Source organism: Pseudophryne corroboree, chromosome 7 (genome assembly GCF_028390025.1).
Source record: "Pseudophryne corroboree isolate aPseCor3 chromosome 7, aPseCor3.hap2, whole genome shotgun sequence".
Lineage (NCBI taxonomy): Eukaryota > Metazoa > Chordata > Amphibia > Anura > Myobatrachidae > Pseudophryne > Pseudophryne corroboree.
Genome location: NC_086450.1, coordinates 98,871,871 through 98,895,885, shown reverse-complemented (window position 1 = coordinate 98,895,885; position 24,015 = coordinate 98,871,871). Strand labels below are relative to the sequence as shown.

Here is a 24,015-nt window from a genome sequence, read left to right as displayed (position 1 = left end):
GGGCAACTTCTCCACTGGCTAACTTCTCCTCACTTTTCACTACTTCGTGAATAGACCTCTTAGTTTATTTGTTTCAGAGTCTCAGAACTAGGTAGCAAAAAGAGTGATGTCCGAGTTCGGACTGTTACCATTAGCCACTACCATTTATCCCATAGTGATAGTTTAATACAAACAGGTACTGATAGTTGTACAACAACTGTGCTTTACTATAACCGAGCACTTAATGCCAGGTAAATGTATTTCTTACAAAAAGAATGCAAAAGCAGCAGCGTTAACATGTTTTCATGATCCGTCACCCTCTATTCCTGTCATTTACCTTTGTTTCTTTTCTGTCTTTGCAGCCAGATGCTGATTTTGCCTTCATTTCAGGGCGAGGGTCACGGAGCCCAGTTGCTGGAAACAGTTCATAGATATTATGTGTCCTCTCCCAACATTTTGGACGTCACAGGTATTGTGTTATTTCCAATCTGCACAATGTACTCAATCATATTAACAGGAGACTTTCATTGTAAAATATTACAACACTGTTAAAATACCAAATAGTGATTTAAGCGCCTAACTGAAGGTTTTTTTCCCCACAAACCCGCTCAGAAATTGTCATTTTGTTTTACTGCATTACTTCATAAAGTTGAAAAAGTATTTTTAATGATATATTAAAATAATTCATTTAAAATCAAATATTTATCTCGTTTGCACCCCCCACCCCTTCCGTGTCCATAGGCCCCCATTATAAAATAACTCTCCCCTCCCATTATCAATAGACCCCCCCAGTGGTCTTGAGTGCTGATAATAGTACCCACCCCCACCACTGTAGCCAAAAAGAAAATCCATTTTTATACTATCCCACCCCATGTAAATAGCCCCTTTGTTTGCACACACCCCCTCCTGCACTGTGATCAATGTATTTCTCTTACGTCCTAGAGGATGCTGGGGACTCCAAAAGGACCATGGGGTATAGACGGGATCCGCAGGAGCTTGGGCACACTAAAAAGACTTTGACTGACTGGGTGTGAACTGGCTCCTCCCTCTATGCCCCTCCCCCAGACCACAGTTAGACTTTGTGCCCAGGAGTGACTGGACACACACTAGGGGAGCTCTACTGAGTTTCTCTAGAAAGACTTTTTTAGGTTTTTTTATTTTCAGGGAGACCTGCTGGCTACAGGCTCCCTGCATTGTGGGAGTGAGGGGAGAGAAGTCAGACCCACTTCTTCTTAGTTAAGGGCTCTGCTTCTTAGGCTACTGGACACCATTAGCTCCAGAGGGTTCGATCACTTGGTTCGCCTAGCTGCTTGTTCCCGGAGCCGCGCCGTCACCCCCCTCACAGAAGCCAGAAGAAAGAAGCCGGGTGAGTATTAGAAGAACCGAAGACTTAAGTGACGGCAGAAGACTTCAGTACCGAGGTACAGCGCAGCGGTAGCGCTGTGCTACATGCTCCCACACGTATCACCAACGGCACTCGCAGGGCGCTAGGGGGGAGCGCCCTGGGCAGCAGTTACTGGGGTCGGTGGGCTGGCAGAACGGATTATACGGTGTCCGGGCACCGTATAGAGTACCCACGCCAGGATAAAAAAATTGAATTTGAGCGGGCTACAGCGCGCCGGGAAGGGGTGGGGCTTAGCCGCACATTGCTCACCAGCGCCATTTTCTCTCTCTCTACAGTGCTGCAGAGACGCTGGCCCGGACTCCCAAGCTCCCGCAAGTAACAGGGAGGCAAAAATGGGGGGGGGGGGGACACACACACATAAGATTTGGTGCTTTCATAATATTATAGACAGCGCTGGTCACATATGTTATTTCTTTTAGTATATGGGCACTGGGGTGTGAGCTGGCATACTCCCTCTGTGTTTCTCTCTGCAGGCTTTCCTGTGGGTCTGTCCCCGTGTTTGTGGCCAGTGTGGGTGTGTCGGTACTCCGTGTCGACATGTCTGAGCCTGGGTGTTCCTCCCCGGCGGAAGTTATTGGAGGTGCAGAGAGGGATTTAGGTATGACTCTGTCGGCACAGCCGACTGCTGATTGGATGACTATGCTGAGTACACTGAATGCAAATGTGGCTTTATTACCTAAGAGACTGGATAAATCTGATTCGCAGACACAAACATGGAGTAAATCCATGGAGGAGGCTTTGTCTCAGGTACAGACCGTCTCAGGGTCACAAAAGCGTTCTTTTACCCAGATGGCAGATACAGGTACCGACACGGACTCTGATTCCGATGTCGATTTCAATGAGGCCTCTTTATATCCACGGGTTGTCAAGAGTATTCAGTACATGATTATAGCCATCAGAGATGTTTTACATATATCTGAGGAACCTGCGGTTCCTGACACAAGAGTTTGATTATTTAAAGGGAAAAGGCCTGAGGTAAAATTTCCCCCCTCTCATGAAATGAATGCGCTTTGTGAAAAGACTTGGGAGTCGCCTGACAAACGTGGCAGATTCCCAAGAGAATTTTGATGGCATATCCTTTCCCCTCTGACGACAGGGACAAATGGGAGTCGTCTCCCAATGTGGACAAGGCTCTGTCCCGTTTGTCCAAGAAGGTGGCGCTTCTGTCTCCGGACACAGCTGCTCTCAAGGACCCAGCGGATCGCAAGTTATAGACGACATTGAAGGCCATTTTCGTTAATACTGGTGCATTGCTCAGACCTGCTGTGGCGTTGGTATGGGTGAGTAGTGCTATTGCTAAGTGGGCTGAAAATTTGGCTTCTGATATGGATACCCTTGATAAGGATAATATTCTTTTGACTCTTGGTTATATCAAGGACGCTGCAGATTTCTTAAAGGATGCGGCGAGGGATGTTGGCCTCTTGGGATCAAGAGCCAATGCCATGGCGGTCTCATTCAGGAGGGCGCTGTGGATTCATCAATCGAATGCAGATACCGACTCCAAGAAGAATATGGAAGCTCTCCCTTTTAAAGGTAGTGTCTTGTTTGGTGACGGCCTGGCTGACCTGGTGTCTACCGCTACTGCGGGTAAGTCACCTTTTCTTCCTTATGTTCCCACACAACAGAAAAAGGCACCCCATCAGCAGATGCAGTCCTTTCGGCCTAATAAGTACAAAAGAGGTAAGGGCTCGTCCTTCCTCACCTCAAAGGGTAGAGGAAGGGGAAAGAAGTCGCCTGCAGTGTCAGGCACCCAGGACCAAAAATCCTCCCCCGCCTCTACCAAGTCCACCGCATGACGCTGGGGCTCCCCTGCGGGAGTCCGTACCGGTGGGGGGCCGTCTCTGATTCTTTAGTCAGGTCTGGGTTCAATCGGCCCTGGATCCTTGGGTCTTAGACATAGTGTTTCAAGGGTACAGACTGGAGTTTCAGGAGATGCCCTTCCCCCCCGCCGCTTTTTCGTGTCGGCCATGCCAGTTTCTCTTCCTGAAAGAGAAGTGGTAAAGGCTGCGATACAAAAGTTGTGTCAACAGAGGGTCATTGTTCCCGTTCCTCCGTCCCAACGGGGGGAAGGGTTCTATTCGAGCCTCTTTGTCGTACCGAAGCCGGACGGTTCGGTCAGACCGATTCTGAACCTAAAATCCCTCAATCCATACTTGAAAACTTTCAAGTTCAAGATGGAATCTCTTCGAGCTGTGATCTCCAGCCTAGAAGGGGGGGATTTTATGGCGTCAGTCGACATAAAGGATGCCTACTTACACGTCCCGATTTATCCTCCGGATCAGGCCTTCCTGATATTTGCGGTGCAGGATTCTCATTACCAATTTCAGACGTTGCCGTTTGGGCTTTCCACGGCCCCAGGGGTTTTCACCAAGGTTATGGCAGAAATTATGGTACTCCTTTGCAAGCGAGGGGTCATAATTATCCCGTACTTGGACGATCTCCTGATAAAGGCGAGGTCAAAGGAACAATTGTTAAAGAATGTGGAACTCTCCCTGACGGTTCTGCAACATCACGGTTGGATTTTAAATTTGCCAAAGTCTCAGTTAATTCCGACGACTCTGCTGCCCTTCCTGGGCATGATCCTAGACACAGAAATACAGAGAATATTTCTTCCGGAGGACAAAGCTCTGGAAATCCAGACCATGGTCAGGGAGCTTCTGAGGCCGACAAGTGTGTCGATTCATCAATGCACTCGGGTACTGGGGAAGATGGTGGCGGCTTACGAAGCCATTCCGTTTGGCAGGTTTCATGCCCGGGTGTTTCAGTGGGATCTGCTAAGCAAATGGTCCGGGTCTCACCTGCACATGCACCGGAAAATAAGTCTATCTTCCAGGGCCAGGATCTCTCTCCTGTGGTGGCTGCAAGGTTCTCACCTCCTAGAGGGACGCCGATTCGGAATCCAGGACTGGGTCCTGCTGACAACAGATGCAAGTCTCCGAGGCTGGGGCACAGTCACGCAAGGAAGAAATTTCCAGGGAAAGTGGTCAAGCCAGGAATCCTGTCTCCACATAAATGTTCTCGAGTTAAGAGCCATTTACAACGGCCTGCTGCAAGCGAAGAACCTTCTTCAGGGTCTCCCTGTCCTGATCCAGTCGGACAACATAACAGCGGTGGCGTACGTAAACCGCCAAGGCGGAACAAGGAGCAGGGCGGCAATGGCGGAGGCCACAAAAATCTTTTGCTGGGCGGAACAGCACGTGAGCGCTCTGTCCGCAGTCTTCCTCCCGGGCGTGGACAACTGGGAAGCAGACTTCCTCAGCAGACACGATCTCCATCTGGGAGAGTGGGCTCTTCATCAGGAAGTATTTGCAGAAGTGACAAGGCGTTGGGGAATTCCTCTGATAGACATGATGACGTCGCACCTCAACAAGAAGCTTCCGAGGTATTGTTCTAGGTCAAGGGACCCCCAAGCCAGTGCAGTGGACGCCCTGGTAACTCCGTGGGTGTTTCAGTCGGTGTATGTGTTCCCTCCGCTTCCTCTAGTTCCAAAGGTGCTGAGGATCGTACGACGAACAGTGGTTCAGGGCAGCAATACTCGTTGTTCCAGATTGGCCACGGAGGGCTTGGTTTCCGGATCTTCAGGAATTGCTTGTAGAAGATCGTTGGCCGCTTCCTCTAAGAGAGGACCTGTTACTGCAGGGGCCCTGCGTGTTTCCGGACTTACCGCGGCTGCGTTTGACGACGTGGAAGTTGAACGCCAAATCCTAGCTCGGAAGGGTATTCCTGGGGAGGTCATCCCCACTCTCCTTAAAGCTAGGAAGGAGGTTACGACAAAACATTATCACCATATTTGGAGGAAGTATGTGTCCTGGTGTGAAACCAAGGCAGCTCCTGCGGAGGAGTTTCATTTGGGTCGTTTCCTCCATTTTTTGCAGGCAGGTGTAGATGCAGGCCTGAAATTGGGTTCCATCAAAGTGCAGATTTCGGCTTTATCTATTTTCTTTCAAAAAGAATTGGCTGTCCTTCCTGAGGTTCAGACTTTCGTGAAGGAAGTGCTGCATATACATCCTCCATTTGTGCCACCCGTGGCACAGTGGGATCTTGAAGTGGTGTTACAGTTTCTTATGTCTCACCTGGTTTGAACCTTTGCGTATGGTTGAGTTAAAGTTTCTCACTTGGAAAGTGGTCATGCTTTTGGCTCTAGCATCTGCCAGACGAGTGTCCGAGTTGGCGGCTTTGTCTCACAAGAGCCCATATTTGATCTTTCATTCTGATAGAGCGGAATTGAGGACTCGTCAACAATTTCTGCCGAAGGTGGTTTCTTCGTTTCACATCAACCAACCTATTGTGGTGCCGGTGGCTACGGATGCTGTGGCGGTTCCAAAATCTCTTGATGTTGTAAGAGCCTTGAAGATTTATGTCGCCAGAACGGCTCTTACTAGGAAAACTGAGGCTCTGTTTGTCCTGTATGCTTCCAACAAGATTGGAAATCCTGCTTCTAAGCAGACTATTGCACGCTGGATTTGTAATACGATTCAGCAAGCTCATTCTTCGGCTGGGATACCATTGCCGAAGTCTGTAAAGGCCCATTCTAACAGGAAGGTGAGCTCATCTTTGGCGGCTGCCCGAGGGGTCTCGGCACTTCAACTTTGCCGAGCAGCTACGTGGTGAGGTTCAAACACCTTTGCTAAGTTCTACAAGTTTGATACCCTGGCTGACGAGGACCTCATGTTTGCTCAATCGGTGCTGCAGAGTCGTCCGCACTCTCCCGCCCGTTCTGGAGCTTTGGTATAGACCCCATGGTCCTTTTGGAGTCCCCAGCATCCTCTAGGACGTAAGAGAAAATAGGATTTTAATACCTACCGGTAAATCCTTTTCTCCTAGTCCGTAGAGGATGCTGGGCGCCCGCCCAGTGCAGTGTTTTCTTGGATTGTTGCTTGGTTAAGTATTGGTTCAGCTGTTGCTGTTATTTCATGCTGGTTAGCAGGGTTTCCTCTAGTTCATGCTGGTTAACATGGTTTCCCAGTGCGGACTGTTCCTTGCAGTTGTTGTGTTACTGGTTATTTTTTGGTTACACGTGGGTTGTGTATCGGTTATATTCAGCTTGTTGCTGTTGTTAGTTCATACTGTTATCTGGTTTCCTGCTACTCCGGTTGTACGGTATGTTTGTGGTGTGGGCTGGTATGTGTCTCGCCCTTCAGTTGACAAAAATCCTTTCCTCGAAATGTCCGTCTCTCCTGGGCACAGTTCCTATAACTGAGGTCTGGGGGAGGGGCATAGAGGGAGGAGCCAGTTCACACCCAGTCCAAGTCTTTTTAGTGTGCCCAAGCTCCTGTGGATCCCGTCTATTGGATTACCCAGCATCCTCTACGGACTAGGAGAAAAGGATTTACCGGTAGGTATTAAAATCCTATTTTTTTTCTTTTAGTGTTTTAACCCCACTTTATCATCTTTTTACTTTATAACTATTATATAAGGAATGTTCTTAGCGTTCCAGGTGTTACTGAACAATCCCTCCCATGATATTTAGTAACACATCACTTTCTGTGCTTGCCGTTTACTGGTGTTTGAAGCCTATTATGTGACTAGATGTAGAGAAGGTGACCTTGTGATAAACAACTATTCATTAAGAAAAAAATTAAATGGTGAAATGCGTACAGTATTGCTTATATAGTAATATACAGCTGTGGTAGCTTTTTTCCATTACTGGATAAGAAAGAAAACCCATTTGTTTTGTGGAGATGCACTATTTAAACTTTATTTAAATTAATTAGAATACTTATTTTAATAGAATAAATCAAAATCCTTATGATTTTCCTGTATTTAGGTAAATATTATTCTAACTAATACCACCTTCAGGTCACACACGGGACATGTACACGGGTCCTTCCCGGGTGCGACCCGCTTGAGACCCCTCTCAGACTGGCGGCCCCAACCCAGCAAATTGCCGGGTTGGTGACTTGTGCGGAGGCGGCGGCTGGAGATCAGATAGTCTCTAAGCATCCTGTCCTTCTAGCACCGCATCTCCCTATAGTGTGAACGAGTTCCGGGTTGCATCGACCCGGCAATCCGTTCACACTGCACCTGACCTGCTAATAACCCTGCTTTATTTCCGGGAATCCGGGACCTACCTCTTTCACATCGCACATTGACCGGCAATATACCGGGTTATTTGTGCGATGTGAAAGGGGTATCAGAAATCATTATTTTAATGCAGCTTTATAGAGCATCACCGCAAGACAACCACCTTCTTGGTAATGCTGAGATATGTTGTTAGTGCTCCTCTATTTGATATACTGTATTGGGCAGAATTCAATTGTTTATCATGCCCGATCTCCCATCTAAAGTGACTGGAGATCGGGTGAGGGGGATATTGGGTTTTATTTTTCGCACTGACCGCACCCAGACAACGCAGGTTTAGCCGCGTAAAATGGGCAAGCCTGACCAAAGTGATGGGCGTGATGCGAAAAGTGCTGTTTGGGTGTAGAACAGGTAACTTTTTGACAATTTCTGCTAGTCACCTCCATGGGGTGCGAGATGAAATGCCCGCACCGGCAGCAGTTCGCAGCTGAATGGAGCAACATTGGAGCACTGACTGCTGCTGGCGAAACGGATTGAATTTCGCCCATTGAGAGTGTTAAGTCATCGCCATCCACCTAAAAATCTTAGGGCCTTCTGCGCACATGAATACGTATGATTACACAGCGTGGCAAATGATTCTGTTTTAGTTCTTGAATCTTTTTGAAATTGACAGCGAAATGTGAATGTCTGTACGACAAAGCTCTTTCTGCAGTCACTGTGAAGAGCTCTGCTAAACAGTTTAGGGGGGAATTCAGTTAGCTGCAGTACTTTACAGCTGGCTAATTGTATAGAGTCTTCTTTTTTCTCCAGATTGTTTATAGCCGGCTAATTGTACCAGCGGGGATATTCAATTAGCCCTGAAGGCAGTCCGCAGGCCCCAAAAAAATTCCTGTGCACTGGCAGTGTTAAAACACAGGGTCAGGAATTCCAGGATTCTATGAGTTACCGCCCGTTAGCTGTTAATTTACTGGGTGAGAAAAGGCTCTAATTGAATAGCTCTGGAGTTGAAGCATGAGGCTAACATTCTTTTTCACACCTGGTAAATTACCCTTTTCTCTTACGTCCTAGAGGATGCTGGGGTTCCATTTAGTACCATGGGGTATCGATGGGTCCCTTGGGAGCCATGGGCACTTTAAGAGTTTAATAGTGTGGGCTGGCTCCTCCCTCTATGCCCCTCCTCCCAGACTTCGTTTAGAAAATGTGCCCGGAGGATCCGGTCACAGCTAGGGGAGCTCTTAGTTAGTTACAGGGAGGCTGCTGGCAACAGCCTACCTGCTTTGTGGGACTTATGGGGAAGGGGGGGTTATAGGAACCAACTCTAGAAGTTAATTGTTCTCTATCTCCGCTGACATGACACTGAGCTCCTGAGGGTGCGGATTGCAAGCCCACAAGGCGACCGCTCACTCCCGCAGCATGGCCGCCACCCCCTAACAGAGCCAGAAGAAGGGGGCGTGGTTTAACTGCTGAGGGAGGCGGATGTGCAGCTCGGGAGCTCCTGCATCTTGACCTGCAAAAATCCCTCTATATGACCCTTGTGGTCTCTTGTCTCCATCCTATATCCACCCCCACTGCCCTTCAGCCGGCTTGGGTCACTCTGAGAGAGCGCTGCGGAATCGGGGAGTGCTTTTCAGCGCTCCTGCGGGTTGCGGCCCTCTCCCCAGATTGAAGCCTGGGCTGAACACGGGACCCGACCTGGACTCCGGGAGCCGCACCGGACTGGTCGCGGCACTTTGGGCTGCCCTACAACATTCCCGGGGACCTGTGCATAAGACCGCTGGTCTCTCACCTCTCTCTGGCTGCCCTTGTAAACACCCGGCAGCCCAGTGTGCCGATATCCGGAGCCCCGAGCGGCGGGGATCGCGAGAGTGCGGCCGCCATCTTGCCGCGGCTTTTCCTGGGGCCTGAGACGGACAGTACAGAGCGCCGGTCCGCGGCTCTCGGCGCCGGCTGCTCTCTCCTTCACTGCAGCGGCTTCCGGCTGACGGGGCACCCATGGCTGGTCACTGGTAAGGCGGGACGGGGGCTGGTTGCTGGTCACGGAGCTGGGGAGATAGTCCTGTGCTGCACTGCCGCCCCTTACTGCCTCCCTCTGGCTTTCCTGCAGATCACCCTCATACCAGGGCACAGTCGCAGCATCTGTGCCCCCCCCCCCCCCTTGCCCCCAATACCCGCAGTGCTGATACCCCAGGGTGGTTTCAGTTTTAAGCCCCCCCTTCATAGGGCAAAACTGAATGCTCCGGCCCCCGCCTTATACCGCGGCGCAGTTTGTCGCAGGGGGGGTGCAAGAAGTAAGACATACCCTTCCACCTGCCTGCTATCTGACGGGCGCACGGGTGCACAAAACGAGCCGCGGTCTGTCGCTGCACGTGGCCCCCCGCCGCTGCTGCGGTCCGTTGGCTGGCCCGCGTCTGCCTCCATTGGCGTCTCCCAGCGGCCATTTTATATTCACCACATGCTCCTTGTCCGCCCGTGCCCCAGGACACTGAGGCGCCTTCCTCCACCTCACTGTGATTCTCTACTAATGGTGGCCCGTGCTCTGCGAGGCGCTTCATGGCGCTCCCGATGCCTGCCCTAGACTAGCCTATCCTGCGGTCACCCTGCACTAGAGGGTCAGCTAATGTCCTAGCCGAGGCCTCTCTTGAGATTACCTTTTGGATACTTCGGAGTTTCCCACGCGGAGCTGATACTCTTGATACCTACTTTCGTGCCTTTACCGCTCTATTATGTCGCAAAAAAAAACGCAAATCAAACGCTACTTTAAACCCAGCATCCTCCGTGCATGGGAGAAAGCCGGTTCTACCTCTCGTAACTCATCGGCTGCAGACCGAATGTCCGATTCGGAGGATGCTTCATCGCCAAGAGCTCGCCTTACCACCCAAGACGTCGTCTCTATCGTGACCAAAACTATTCAAACCGAAATGAGGTCGGCGCTTGCAGAATTTAGAAAAGATCTGACCGACCTGGGCACCCGTACGGATTCGTTGGAACGTAAGATGGATGAGGTGTGCCAGTACCAGGCCATGCTTGAACAGGAGTTAATTGACCTCCGCACTGATGTCGACGTGCATGAGGACCACCTGGAGGATTTGGACAACCGGAACAGGAGAAATAATATCAGGGTCCGTAACATTCCTGAGAGTGTTACCCTGGAAGCCCTCCCGGGTTTTTTGGAAGGCCTATTTCTGAATTTACTCCCCGGTACCCCGAAAGACCTGTTCCTTCTGGATAGAGCGCTCCGCCCTCGGCCTCCCCCGTCACAACCACCCCGAGATGTTATCCTCCGATCCCACTATTTTAAGTCTAAGGAAAAGATCATGTCGGCCGCGCGGGAACTCCAAACTGTGGATTACTCAGGCAATCAACTTCAAATTTATCAAGACCTAGCTCCCTCTACGCTTAAAAAACGTCGAGACCTTGCTGTGATTACCAGAGTCCTCCGTACTCATTCTATTAAATATAAATGGGGATTCCCTTTCCAGCTCCACGTAACCCAAGATGGGTCCCATCATTCCATTAAAACCCCAGCTCAAGGCTACGACCTCCTCAAGACTCTTGGCATTTTCGATACTCTGCCTGGCGAGCTTAAGAATCAACTTGCTCCCACATTTCCGTCAAGGCCTGTAGCTCCGACTCCTGAATGGTCTACTAAATAGCACGGCCCTCTGCTGCCTGCAGATACGTAACTATGTTTTGCTAAATACGGGACAGTTGCCCCCCTTCCACCGCCCACTCCCCCCCTCCCTGCTTACCCCCCCCCCCCCCCCCCCCCCTCACTTTACGCACATTGCTTGTGTTGTTTTATGGACAGATTAATGGGAGTTACGGGTGTTGGTCCTGCCTGGACCCATTTGGACAATGTCTACCGTGCCTTGAATTGGTAAGGCTAATATTGAACTCAATAGCATGGGCCCGTCTCAAGCTTTCTATTCAACATTATTACTACTCCTAACCCGCTTCCTGTCATTTCATGCTACAGTCATCCACTAAATGTTATTATATGGCTTTGTTTGCTATCCCAAAAAGGTCCTCCCCCCGCCCCCTTTTTTTTTTCTTTCTTTTTTTTCCCCCTCCCCATTCCGCAACTAGTTGCTGTCACTATAGCCATTTAGTTAGGTGTTTGCCTTGTTAAGTCAGTAAGTCAAACTGCTCTTATTATGTTATGACCTATATATATCTATGCCCTCGCGCTTGACCGCAAGATGTTTTAGTTTTTGTTATACACGTTCTGGTTTTCTATTTACTGTTCTCTCATATTGTCGCTACCCCCCACTCAGAAGGGGCTGCCAGTTTGGCACTACCCCTTCCTCTTGTAGGCGCTACCCGCTTCTAGGCATGGGCCTGTTCTTTGAGTTCCTCCTTGCTCCTCCTCTTTTCTATTTCTTTCTGTCCCTACACTCGCCCTACGGTTGGCCGCACCAATGGTTGATCACTATATTGCACATGGGTGACTATTACCCTCCATGACCTTGAAATTGTTATCTATGAATGTCAACGGCCTTAATTCCCCGACAAAGCGTTCCATGGCGTTCCATTTTTTTGCCAGACACAAGCCGGATATAGTCTTTCTTCAGGAGACACATTTTAAGTTCCCCCACCCTTCCTTAACCAGTACAAAATACCCCCACACCTTTCACTCTACTATGTCAGCCAAACGCAGGGGTACGGCTATACTACTCCACAGGGATCTTCCTATGGTCGTTCGTGATTCTTATCACGACGACAATGGTAGATTTATAATTATCTCAGGCACCCTCAATCAGCAGCCTATCACATTGGCGTCCGTATATGCCCCAAACATGCAGCAGGGTTCTTTTTTTGGGTCCTTTTCTGACCAACTTTCTAAATTCTCAGATTCTAAAATTATAATTGCTGGGGATTGTAATGCTTCTCTTGACCCTCACTTTGATAGGTCTCACCCAGTCACGGGGACATCCTCTCACACAAAGCTGTCTAAGCTTCTCCGGAACTGTATCTCCTCTCACAACTTGTATGATAGCTGGAGGACGTTGTATCCTTCCGCCAGAGGCTACACTCACTATTCACCCCCGCACGACCTTTACACCCGCATCGACTACGTCTTTGTTGACCGTGACTCCACTTAGAGCCTCCGCGGGGCACAAATAGTACCCACTACTTGGTCAGACCATTACGCCCTTATCTTGGACATTACTGTCCCTCATACACTTTCGTCCCCTCGGACATGGCGTTTACAGGAGTCTCTTCTTCTTAAACCCTCTAACATTGTTGACATTAACGCTATGATTCAGACCTACCTTACTGAAAACAGCTCTCCTGATATTTCCCCTGCGGTATTATGGGAGGCTCACAAGGCAACGCTGCGTGGCCTCCTCATTAACCTTGCCTCAGCTCATAAGAAGATAGAGGCTAAGCGTATTCGTGACTTGGAAACAGAACTAACGTCCCTAACCCTTCTTCACCAGCGTTTCTCGAAAAAGCGACTTTATACTAAGATCCTCTCACTTAAGGGACAGTTGTCACAAATCCTCACAAAAAAAACGGTTTACTCACTTTTATGGCTCCGCCAGAAATTTTATGAAAAATCAGATAGGGCTGACACTTTGTTGGCTCGTCGCCTCCGGGCTAAAAGGACACAAAACCGCATACTTGTCTTGAAATGCTCTGATGGATCCGTGACTTGTGACCCCAAGGTTATGGCCTCGCAGTTTCACGATTATTATGAATCACTCTACAAGCTACCCCCACCTGTTAATACTGATCCTACTCACATTCCCAACATTCAACATTACCTCACCACCTGTCACTTACCAAAACTTTCTGCTTCAGACCTAGAAAAACTTAACGCCCCTATCTCCGACGAGGAAATTCTGGTCACAATAACTCAATTGCGCCGCTCGTCCGCCCCAGGTCCCGATGGCTATACTGCCATCTATTACAAGAAATTTGCGCAATCTCTTCTCCCCATGCTTCACTCGTTGTTCAACTCTTTACTGGAACTGGGTTCCCTGGATGCAGCCACCACCAGAGCCAACATTATCGTTATACCCAAACCTGACCTTGACCCGCTTGAAATTAAAAATTATAGACCCATTTCTTTGTTAAATACAGACCTTAAGTTGTTCGCTAAAATTCTTGCGAATAGATTAGCCCCATTCCTGCCGGTCTTCGTACATCCTGATCAAGTCGGTTTCATTCCTAATCGACAAGCAGCGGACAATACTCGCCGACTTATCAACCTTATTCACCTCTCTCAGCGGGAGTCCCTTCCGACCCTGGTGGTGGCTTTGGATGCAGAAAAAGCCTTTGATAGGGTAGCATGGCCCTTTATTCAACAAACCTTGAAAAACATAGGCATGCATGGCGCTTTTTATAATGCCGTCACCTCACTATATCACAATCCCTCTGCTTCCATTCTCATTAACGGTCTTTCTTCCCCGTCACTTTCTATCAGAAACGGCACCCGGCAGGGCTGCCCACTCTCCCCACTGCTATTTGCTCTGGTGATGGAGCCTTTGGCGGCCAAAATCAGACTGAATACTAACATCTCTGGCATTGCGGTTGGGAACCACGACTTCAAGATAGCGTTGTATGCGGATGACGTCATTCTCACTTTAACCGACCCACTCACATCTTTACACCATCTGTTTGAGGAGATTCAAACTTATAGTCGCCTGTCTAATTACAAACTCAACACTGATAAAACAGAGATCCTGGATATACACGTGACTCCCCGGGATCTACGCCTTCTACAGTCTTCTTACCCGTTTAAATGGCAGCACACTAAACTTAAGTATCTAGGTATCTACCTAACGAAGTCTCACGCGTCACTATACACCGCCAATTTTCCGCGGCTATTCGCGTCTATATGTACCGATCTTGTGGGATGGAACAAATTCTATATCTCTTGGCTCGGGCGCATAGCTGCTATCAAAATGAACATTCTTCCGCGATTGCTATATCTTTGGCAGACCCTTCCTATCCACATACCGACTAAAATATTGAAGAATCTGCAAAGAGATCTATCCATCTTCATCTGGGCTGGAAAGAAGCCTAGAGTCAAGATACGACTACTCCAACAACATCGTAACTCAGGGGGCCTCGGTATTCCGGACTTGATTAATTATTACCGTGCTACACACTTAGCCTCCTGTGCTCTCTGGCACTCACCTCCTGAACAGAGGTTATGGACGCTTTTAGAAGCTCATGTAATAAATATGTATTCTCCTTCAACCCTGTTATGGTGCGCGCCTCGCTCCCGCCCGGCCTCATCTCTCTTGTTGCCGACGATGCGATTTACATTATCGGTTTGGGACCAATGCACCTGCTATTACCGTCTTCGCTCCTCTAATCCGTTGCTGACTCCTCTCTGGAACAATACCATGTTCCCCCCAGGTACTAACCACCTTGCTTTTAAATATTGGACCTCTCACAATGTCCTTTTTCTGATTGAGCTGGCACCCCTTTCTTCATTTCCCTTATTTACGGACCTACAATCGCGCTTCTCTCTTCCCCACTCAACTTTCTATCAATTCCTGCAAATTCGCCACTTTTATTCTACTCTATGTAAAACTGCTCAACCTATACCCAAAACTGCATTTGAATCTTTGTTGTGGTCAACGCTCTACAAAGGGTTTGTTGTCCTCTATTTACCAAATCTTGCTCTCACACAATTCCCCTACGAAAGAGGCTCATGAAATAGCGTTGGAACGAGATATAGGGGAGACGTTGACTATCGATGAGTGGGCTGACATCAGACAGGAACTTGCTAGGAGCTCCTTGTCGGTTCGTATCAAAGAAAATTCTTATAAAATCTATTACCGATGGTACCTTGTGCCGTCTAGACTTCAGGCTATCTACCCTTCCTGTTCTGATAGATGTTGGAGACTTTGTGGGCAGAGGGGGAACCATGCTGCATGTTTGGTGGTCCTGTGGGATCGCCTGCCGCTACTGGCGACAAATTCATAAACTAATAGTAGAAATCACAGATGTGGTTATTCCTGACTCCCCATTTTACTCTCTACTTTTGCGCCCAGTTCCGAACACATCGAGCCATCTCCTAAAACTTATTAAGCATTTTTTAAATACGGCCAAATGCCAAATTGCAGCGAATTGGAAATCCACCTCTCCCCCTAATCTTCCCGCCACTATTAATGCTATATGGACCACATATAAGCTGGAACGCATCACCGCTGCCCTTCACGACACATCAGTCACTTTTCTGCGCACATGGACACTCTGGACAACACACTTTAATGCTGAACCGCCGCTGACAACCATTAGATGACGGAATTCGATCTGGTGACCAACCTTGTCTGGCTGACGCTCTCGCTCTCCCTCCTCCCTTTCTCTCTTTTTTTCTTGCTCTTACTTCTATTCTCTCCATGTTTTGTTCTTATTGTAACTGTATTGTAGTTTCAATTACCCTGTTTTTTTTTTCTTTTCTTTCCGATACTTGATGAATAGGTTTACTACGACCGGTGCTGCTGTTATGTCTCTCTATTGCTTCAATTTTATGCACCTACCATGTTGATTCACAAATATTGTCTAATGTTGATGCATCTGTTTGTCTGAATACAAAACCAATAAAACTTATTTAAAAAAAAAAAAAAAAAAAACACAGAGCCAGAAGAAAGAAGAGTGGTGAGTACATTGCCAGCGGCCCGGAGAGCGGGTTGTCGGAGGGAATGGCGGCACAAGGGTGGGAGCACAGCTCTGACAGACTGCACTCCGGAAGGCTCAGCAGCACACTGTTTACGGCGCTTTGAGGGACGTCCTTGGCTAGCGCAATCACCCTACACTGGTCAACACTGCTAACAAGGGCTAATCCCGCTGTTAGCGAAGAAATACCTCAGGCCAGTATAATACAATAAGTGCGGGAAGACGTGCCATTACACGAAGCGGGACTTCTCAGAGCGGATCCAGCACTCACCAGCGCCATTTTCTCCCTGCAGTTCATCAACAGATGCTGACATGGAGCGCTGCCCTCCACATAAGTAACACTGTGTTATAGATACGGGGGGAGTGTAATTCGATACTAGCTACCCTGTTAAGGTTCAGTTAGTCAGAGGTTTTTTTTTTAATCATAATAAAAGCCTATAAGGGTGCGGTGTGGCTGGCTCCTTGTACTCTGTGACTCTCTGAGGGTATTCTGGGGGGGATATTGTACTGACATTTTCCTGTGTGTGTGTGTGTAACACACTGTACCATATTTGGGGGACTTTGTCCTTTTAATGCAGAATGTATATCTTCTCCTGGGGAGTCTATACCATGCTCAAAACTGTACAAATTCTCAGGCTTCGGTGGCAGATCCCCCCTGGGGTGGCCTCCATAAGGTGTACTTTCGCATATATTTCTTCAAATATGTCCCATGCTGGGAAGAAGCCACAGTTTTGAGATTTCTGGGGAATCAAATTCCACAGCTGTGCCTCTCACCCCAGCTATGTACCCTGAAAAGCGTACACTTGCCATATAATGCAACTTACGAGGGGTGCAACATATAGTTTGAGGCTAATAGGGATGAGGAATATTTTATTTGTATGTGTATATGTATGTGTGTATGTATATATATATATATATATATATATATCTCTATCTCTCTTACGTCCTAGAGGATGCTGGGGACTCCGTAAGGACCATGGGGAATAGACGGCCTCCGCAGGAGACATGGGCACTAAAAAGAACTTTAGATATGGGTGTGCACTGGCTCCTCCCTCTATGCCCCTCCTCCAGACCTCAGTTTGATACTGTGCCCAGAGGAGACTGGGTGCATTACAGGGGAGCTCTCCTGAGTTTCTCTGAAAGAAAGAATTTTGTTAGGTTTTTTATTTTCAGGGAGCACAGCTGGCAACAGGCTCCCTGCATCGTGGGACTGAGGAGAGAGAAGCAGACCTACTTAAATGCTAGGCTCTGCTTCTTAGGCTACTGGACACCATTAGCTCCAGAGGGAGTCTGAACGCAGGTCTCCCCTCGCAGTTCGTCCCGGAGCCGCGCCGCCGTCCTCCTCACAGAGCCGGAGGATAGAAGCCGGGTGAGTATGAGAAGATAGAAGACTTCAGATCTTCTCTGAGGTAACGCACAGTGGTAACGCACAGCGGCAACGCTGCACGCCATTGCTCCCACACACAACACACATGGCAGGCACTGATGGGTGCAGGGCGCAGGGAGGGCGCCATGGGCAGCAATTTTAAACCTCTAGGGCTGGCCAAAATATATATATATATATATATATATATATATATATATATATATAGGCTCTGCGGGCTGTATATAGGAAATCCCCCGCCAGTTTTAAAGAAATTGAGCGGGACCGAAGCCCGCCGCTGAGGGGGCGGGATTGATCCCTCAGCACTCACCAGCGCCATTTTCTCCACAGCACACTGCTGTGAAGCTGGCTCCCCGGACTCTCCCCTGCTGAACATGGTGACAGAGGGTTTTAAAGAAGGGGGGGGCACATAATTTGGCGCAGTGAATATATATAATAAAAGCGCTATATCTATCTGGGAATTTTTTCCAAGGTCATTGGCGCTGGGTGTGTGCTGGCATACTCTCTCTCTGTCTCTCCAAAGGGCCTTGTTGGGGAACTGTCTCCAGATTAGAGATTTCCCTGAGTGTGTGGGGTGTCTGTACGCGTGTGTCGGCATGTCTGAAGCGGAAGGCTCTTCTAGGGAGGAGGTGGAGCAAATGAGTGTGGTGTCTCCGTCGGCAACGCCGACACCTGACTGGTTGGATATGTGGAATGTTTTAAATGCATATGTGAATTTATTACACAAAAGGTTGGACAAAGCAGAGTCCAGGGAATGTACAGGGAGTCAAGCCCTGCCTTTCACTATGTCGCGGGGACCTTCTGGGTCTCAAAAGCGCCCACTATCCCAAGTAGTAGACACTGATACCAACACGGATTCTGACTCCAGTGTCGACTACGATGATGCGATATTGCAGCCAAAATTGGCTAAAAGTATTCATTATATGATTATTGCAATAAAAGATGTGTTGCATATCACAGATGACCCCTCTGTACCGGACACGAGGGTCCACATGTTTAAAGAAAAGAAGCCTGAGGTTACTTTTCCCCCTTCACATGAGCTAAATGAGTTGTTTGAAAGGGCTTGGTAAACTCCAGACAAGAATCTGCAGATTCCCAAAAGGATTCTTATGGCGTATCCTTTCCCGGCTAAGGACAGGATACGGTGGGAATCCTCCCCAAGGATGGACAAAGCGTTGACACGCTTATCCAAAAAGGTAGCGCTGCCATCTCAAGATACCGCAGCCCTCAAGGATCCTGCTGATCGCAGGCAGGAGACTACCTTGAAGTCAATTTACACACATACTGGTACATTACTCAGACCAGCGATAGCGTCGGCTTGGGTTTGTAGCGCTATAGCAGCGTGGACAGATACCTTATCTGTTGATATTGATACGCTGGATAAGGAAACCATTTTATTGACCCTGGGTCACATTAAGGATGCTGTCCTATATATGAGGGATGCTCAGAGAGACGTGGGCCTACTGGGTTCCAGAGCCAACGCTACGGCGATTTCTGCTAGGTGAGCCCTATGGACCCGACAATGGACGGGTGATGCTGACTCGAAGAGACATGTGGAGGTTTTGGCTTACAAGGGTGAGGAATTGTTTGGGGAAGGTCTCACGGACTTGGTTTCCACAGCTACTGCAGGTAAATCAACTTTTTTGCCTTATGTTTCCTCACAGCTTAAGAAAACGACACATTATCAGATGCAGTCCTTTCGGTCGCATAAATCCAAGAGAGTACGGGGATCTTCCTTTCTTGCCAGAGGTAAGGGCAAAGGGAAAAAGCTGCCAACTACAGCTAGTTCCCAGGAGCAGAAGACCTCCCCGGCTTCTACAAAATCCACCTGAGGGAGTCCGCCCCAGTGGGGGCACGTCTTCGACTTTTCAGCCATGTCTGGGTTCAATCACAGGTGGATCCCTGGGCAATAGACATTGTTTCCCAGGGTTACAGGCTGGAATTCGAAGAGGTGCCTCCTCGCCGGTTTTTCAAATCGGCCCTACCGGCTTCTTCCCCAGAGAGGGAGGTAGTTTTAAATGCGATTCAAAAAATTGTCTCTTCAACAAGTGGTGGTCAAAGTTCCCCTATTTCAGCAGGGGATGGGGGTATTACTTAACCCTGTTTGTGGTCCCGAAACCGGACGGTTCGGTCAGACCCATTCTGAATTTAAGATCCTTAAACCTGTACTTAAAAAGGTTCAAGTTCAAGATGGAATCGCTCAGAGCGGTCATCGCCAGCCTGGAGGGGGGGGGGATTATATGGTGTCCCTGGACATAAAGGATGCATACCTTCATGTCCCCATATATCCTCCTCATCAGGCGTGCCTGAGATTTGCTGTACAGGATTGTCATTACCAATTTCAGACGTTGCCGTTTGGGCTTTCCACGGCCCCGAGGGTTTTCACCAAGGTAATGGCGGAAATGATGGTGCTCCTGCGCAGGCAGGGAGTCACAATTATCCCGTACTTGGACGATCTCCTAATAAAAGCGAGATCAAGAGAGCAGTTACTGAACAGCGTATCATTCTCCCTGAGGGTGTTGTAGCAGCACGGCTGGATTCTCAATCTACCAAAGTCACAGTTGGTTCCAACGAACAGTTTGCCTTTCTTAGGCATGATTCTGGATACAGAACAGAAAAGGGTTTTTCTCCCGATGGAAAAGGCCCAGGAACTTCAGAGCTTGGTCAGAGACCTGTTGAAGCCGAAAAGGGTGTCGGTGCATCAATGCACTCGAGTTCTGGGAAAGATGGTAGCGTCTTACGAGGCCAATCCATTCGGCAGTTTCCATGCGAGGACTTTTCAGTGGGACCTTCTGGACAAGTGGTCCGGGTCACATCTACATATACATCAGATGATCAGCCTGTCCCCAAGGGCCAGGGTATCTCTCCTCTGGTGGCTGCAGAGTTGCTCACCTTCTAAAAGGTCGCAGGTTCGGCATTCAGGATTGGGTTCTGGTAACCACGGACGTGAGCCTCCGAGAATGGGGAGCAGTCACACAGGGAAGAAACTTCCAAGGTCTGTGGTCAAGCCAGGAGGCTTGTCTACACATCAACGTACTGGAATTAAGTGCCATATACAACGGCCTTCGTCAAGCGGAGAATTTGCTTCGCGACCTACCGGTTCTGATTCAGTCAGATAACATCACCGCAGTGGCTCATGTAAACCGCAAAGGCGGAACAAAGAGCAGAGTGGCAATGGCAGAAGCCACCAGGATTCTTCGCTGGGCGGAAAATCATGTAAGTGCTCTGACAGCAGTCTTCATTCCGGGAGTGGACAACTGGGAAGCAGACTTCCTCAGCAGACACGATCTACATCCCGGAGAGTGGGGACTTCATCTGGAAGTCTTTGCAGAGATTACAAGTCAGTGGGGGCTGCCTCAAATAGACATGATGGCGTCACGCCTCAACAAGAAGCTTCTGAGAGATTGCGCCAGATCAAGGGACCCTCAGGCGATAGCTGTGGACGCCCTGGTGACACCGTGGGTGTTCCCTCCTCTTCCTCTCATTTCAAAGATATTGAGAATCATAAGACGAAGAGGAGTACAGACAATTCTCATTGTTCCAGATTGGCCTCGAAGGGCCTGGTATCCGGATCTGTAGGAAATGCTCACAGAAGATCCGTGGCCTCTTCCTCTCAGAGAGGACCTGTTGCAACAGGGGCCTTTCTATTCCAAGACTTACCGCTGCTGCGTTTGACGGCTTGGCGGTTGAACGCCGGATACTAGCAGAAAAGGGCATTCTGGATGAGGTCATTCCTACTCTTGATAAAGGCTAGGAAGGAGGTGACGGCGAAACATTATCACCGTATTTGGAGGAAGTATGTGTCTTGGTGTGAGTCCAAGAATGCTCCTCCGGAAGAATTCCATCTGGGCCGTTTTCTTCACTTCCTCCAGACTGGAGTGAATTTGGGCCTAAAATTAGGCTCCATTAAAGTTCAGATTTCGGCCCTATCCATTTTCTTTCAGAAGGAATTGGCTTCTCTCCCCGAAGTCCAGACTTTTGTGAAGGGAGTGCTGCATATCCAGCCTCTTTTTGTGCCTCCAGTGGCACCATGAGACCTTAACGTGGTGTTACGGTTCCTTAAGTCTCACTGGTTTGAGCCGCTTCAAACGGTGGAATTAAAGTATCTCACTTGGAAGGTGGTCATGTTGTTGGCCTTGGCATCTGCTAGGAGAGTATCTGAGGTAGCGGCTTTGTCTCACAAAAGCCCCTATCTGATCTTCCATGTGGATAGAGCTGAGTTGCGGACTCGTCCTCAGTTTTTGCCTAAGGTGGTTTCCTCTTTTCATATGAACCAACCTATTTTGGTGCCTGTGGCTACGCGGGACTTGGAGGATTCCGAGTCCCTTGATGTGGTCAGGGCATTGAAAATTTATGTAGCCAGAACGGCTTGGATTAGGAAAACAGAGGCACTGTTTGTCATGTATGCAGCCAACAAGGTTGGCGCTCCTGCTTCTAAGCAGACTTTTGTTTGCTGGATCTGTAATACGATTCAGCAAGCTCATTCTACGGCTGGATTGCCGTTACCAAATTCGGTAAAGGCCCATTCCACTAGGAAGGTGGGCTCTTCTTGGGCGGCTGCCCGAGGTGTCTCGGCTTTACAGCTATGCCGAGCGGCGACTTGGTCGGGTTCAAACACCTTTGCGAAATTCTACAAGTTTGATACCCTGGCTGAGGAGGACCTTGTGTTTGCTCAATCGGTGCTGCAGAGCCATCCGCACTCTCCCGCCCGTTTGGGAGCTTTGGTATAATCCCCATGGTCCTTACTGAGTCCCCAGCATCCACTTAGGACGTTAGAGAAAATAAGATTTTACTTACCGGTAAATCTATTTCTCGTAGTTCGTAGTGGATGCTGGGCGCCCGTCCCAAATTCGGTAAAGGCCCATTCCACTAGGAAGGTGGGCTCTTCTTGGGCGGCTGCCCGAGGTGTCTCGGCTTTACAGCTATGCCGAGCGGCGACTTGGTCGGGTTCAAACACCTTTGCGAAATTCTACAAGTTTGATACCCTGGCTGAGGAGGACCTTGTGTTTGCCAATTCGGTGCTGCAGAGTCATCCGCACTCTCCCGCCCGTTTTGGAGCTTTGGTATAATCCCCATGGTCCTTACGGAGTCCCCGGCATCCTCTAGGACATAAGAGAAAATAAGATTTTAAACCTACCGGTAAATCTATTTCTCCTAGTCCGTAGTGGACTACTCTCTGCAAGACTTGTATATAGTTGTTGCTTGCGTAAGGGTTATGTTACGGTTTTGATCAGTCTTTGACTGATGCTCTGTTTTGTTTTCATACTGTTAACTGGTTCGTATGTACCAAGTTGTACGGTGTGGATGGTGTGGGCTGGTATGAATCTTGCCCTTGGATTACCAAAATCCTTTCCTCGTACTGTCCGTCTCCTCTGGGCACAGTTTCTCTAACTGAGGTCTGGAGGAGGGGCATAGAGGGAGGAGCCAGTGCACACCCATATCTAAAGTTCTTTTTACTGCCCATGTCTCCTGCGGAGCCCGTCTATTCCCCATGGTCCTTACGGAGTCCCCAGCATCCTCTACGGACTAGGAGAAAAAGATTTACCGGTAGGTTTAGAATCTTATTATATGTTTGTGTGTGTGTGTGTGTATATATATATATATATATATATATATATATATATAAAAAATATGTATGTGTGTGTATATATATATATATATATATATATGTGTGTGTGTGTGTGTATGTGTGTGTGTATGTATATATATATATATATATATATATATATGTGGCACTGGTGCGGCACTCAGGTTGATAGATGAAGAGACACACGCTGGTATACTATCAACGTTTCAATCCCCTGAGGAATTGTCATCAGGATACAGCAATAAAAACACAAGCAAAACGTATCCATCCTTGTACCCATCACCAAGTGCCTGCAGGCCCGGCGTTCGCGCCGGCTCGCATAGATGATGTCATCGCGCATAGACGCGACACACGTCCACCTAACAAGTGACATGTCTATGCGCGAAGACGTCAACTATGCGGGACGCCGCCGGGGAGCCAGTGCGAACGCCGGCCTGCAGGCACTTGGTGATGGGTACAAGGATGGATACGTTTTGTCTTTGTGTTTTTATTGCTGTATCCTGATGACAATTCCTTAGAAGATTGAAACGTTGATAGTATACCAGCGTGTGTATCTTCATTTATCAACCTGAGTGCCGCACCATTGCCTTGTATATCCGTCTATCTGTGAGGGCAACGGGTAAAGTTAACCGTTACATGGAGTGCCGGACCAACAATTGTGTGTATGTATGTGTATATATATATATATATATATATATATATATATATATATATATACATACATACATACATACATACATACATACATACATACATACATACACGGATGCTTGAACCGGTACTCCCCCTCAATAAATAATGCTCCGGTGCCCTCTGGGCACTTGGATGTACAGTCAGAAGAAAACAGACAGCGGCACTCAGGAGACTTTTTCAAAGTAGATAAAGTGCAGAAATTTGAATCCATACTAAAATCGGGTGACCCGACTTTAGTATGGATTAAAATTTTTGCACTTTATCTACTTTGAAAAAGTCTCCTGAGTGCCGCTGTCTGTTTTCTTCTGA

At 48.4% G+C, this 24,015-nt stretch overlaps 1 protein-coding gene across 1 annotated transcript in view; it reads left to right on the top strand.

Moving 5' to 3' along the window:
• Positions 1 to 24,015, top strand: part of HAT1 (histone acetyltransferase 1) — a 207,914-nt gene that overhangs the window by 124,056 nt on the left and 59,843 nt on the right. Inside the window, exon 8 of the mRNA XM_063933462.1 lies at positions 342 to 448. Coding sequence (XP_063789532.1) covers positions 342 to 448 — 107 coding nt within the window. The remainder of the gene's footprint in view (positions 1 to 341; positions 449 to 24,015) is intronic.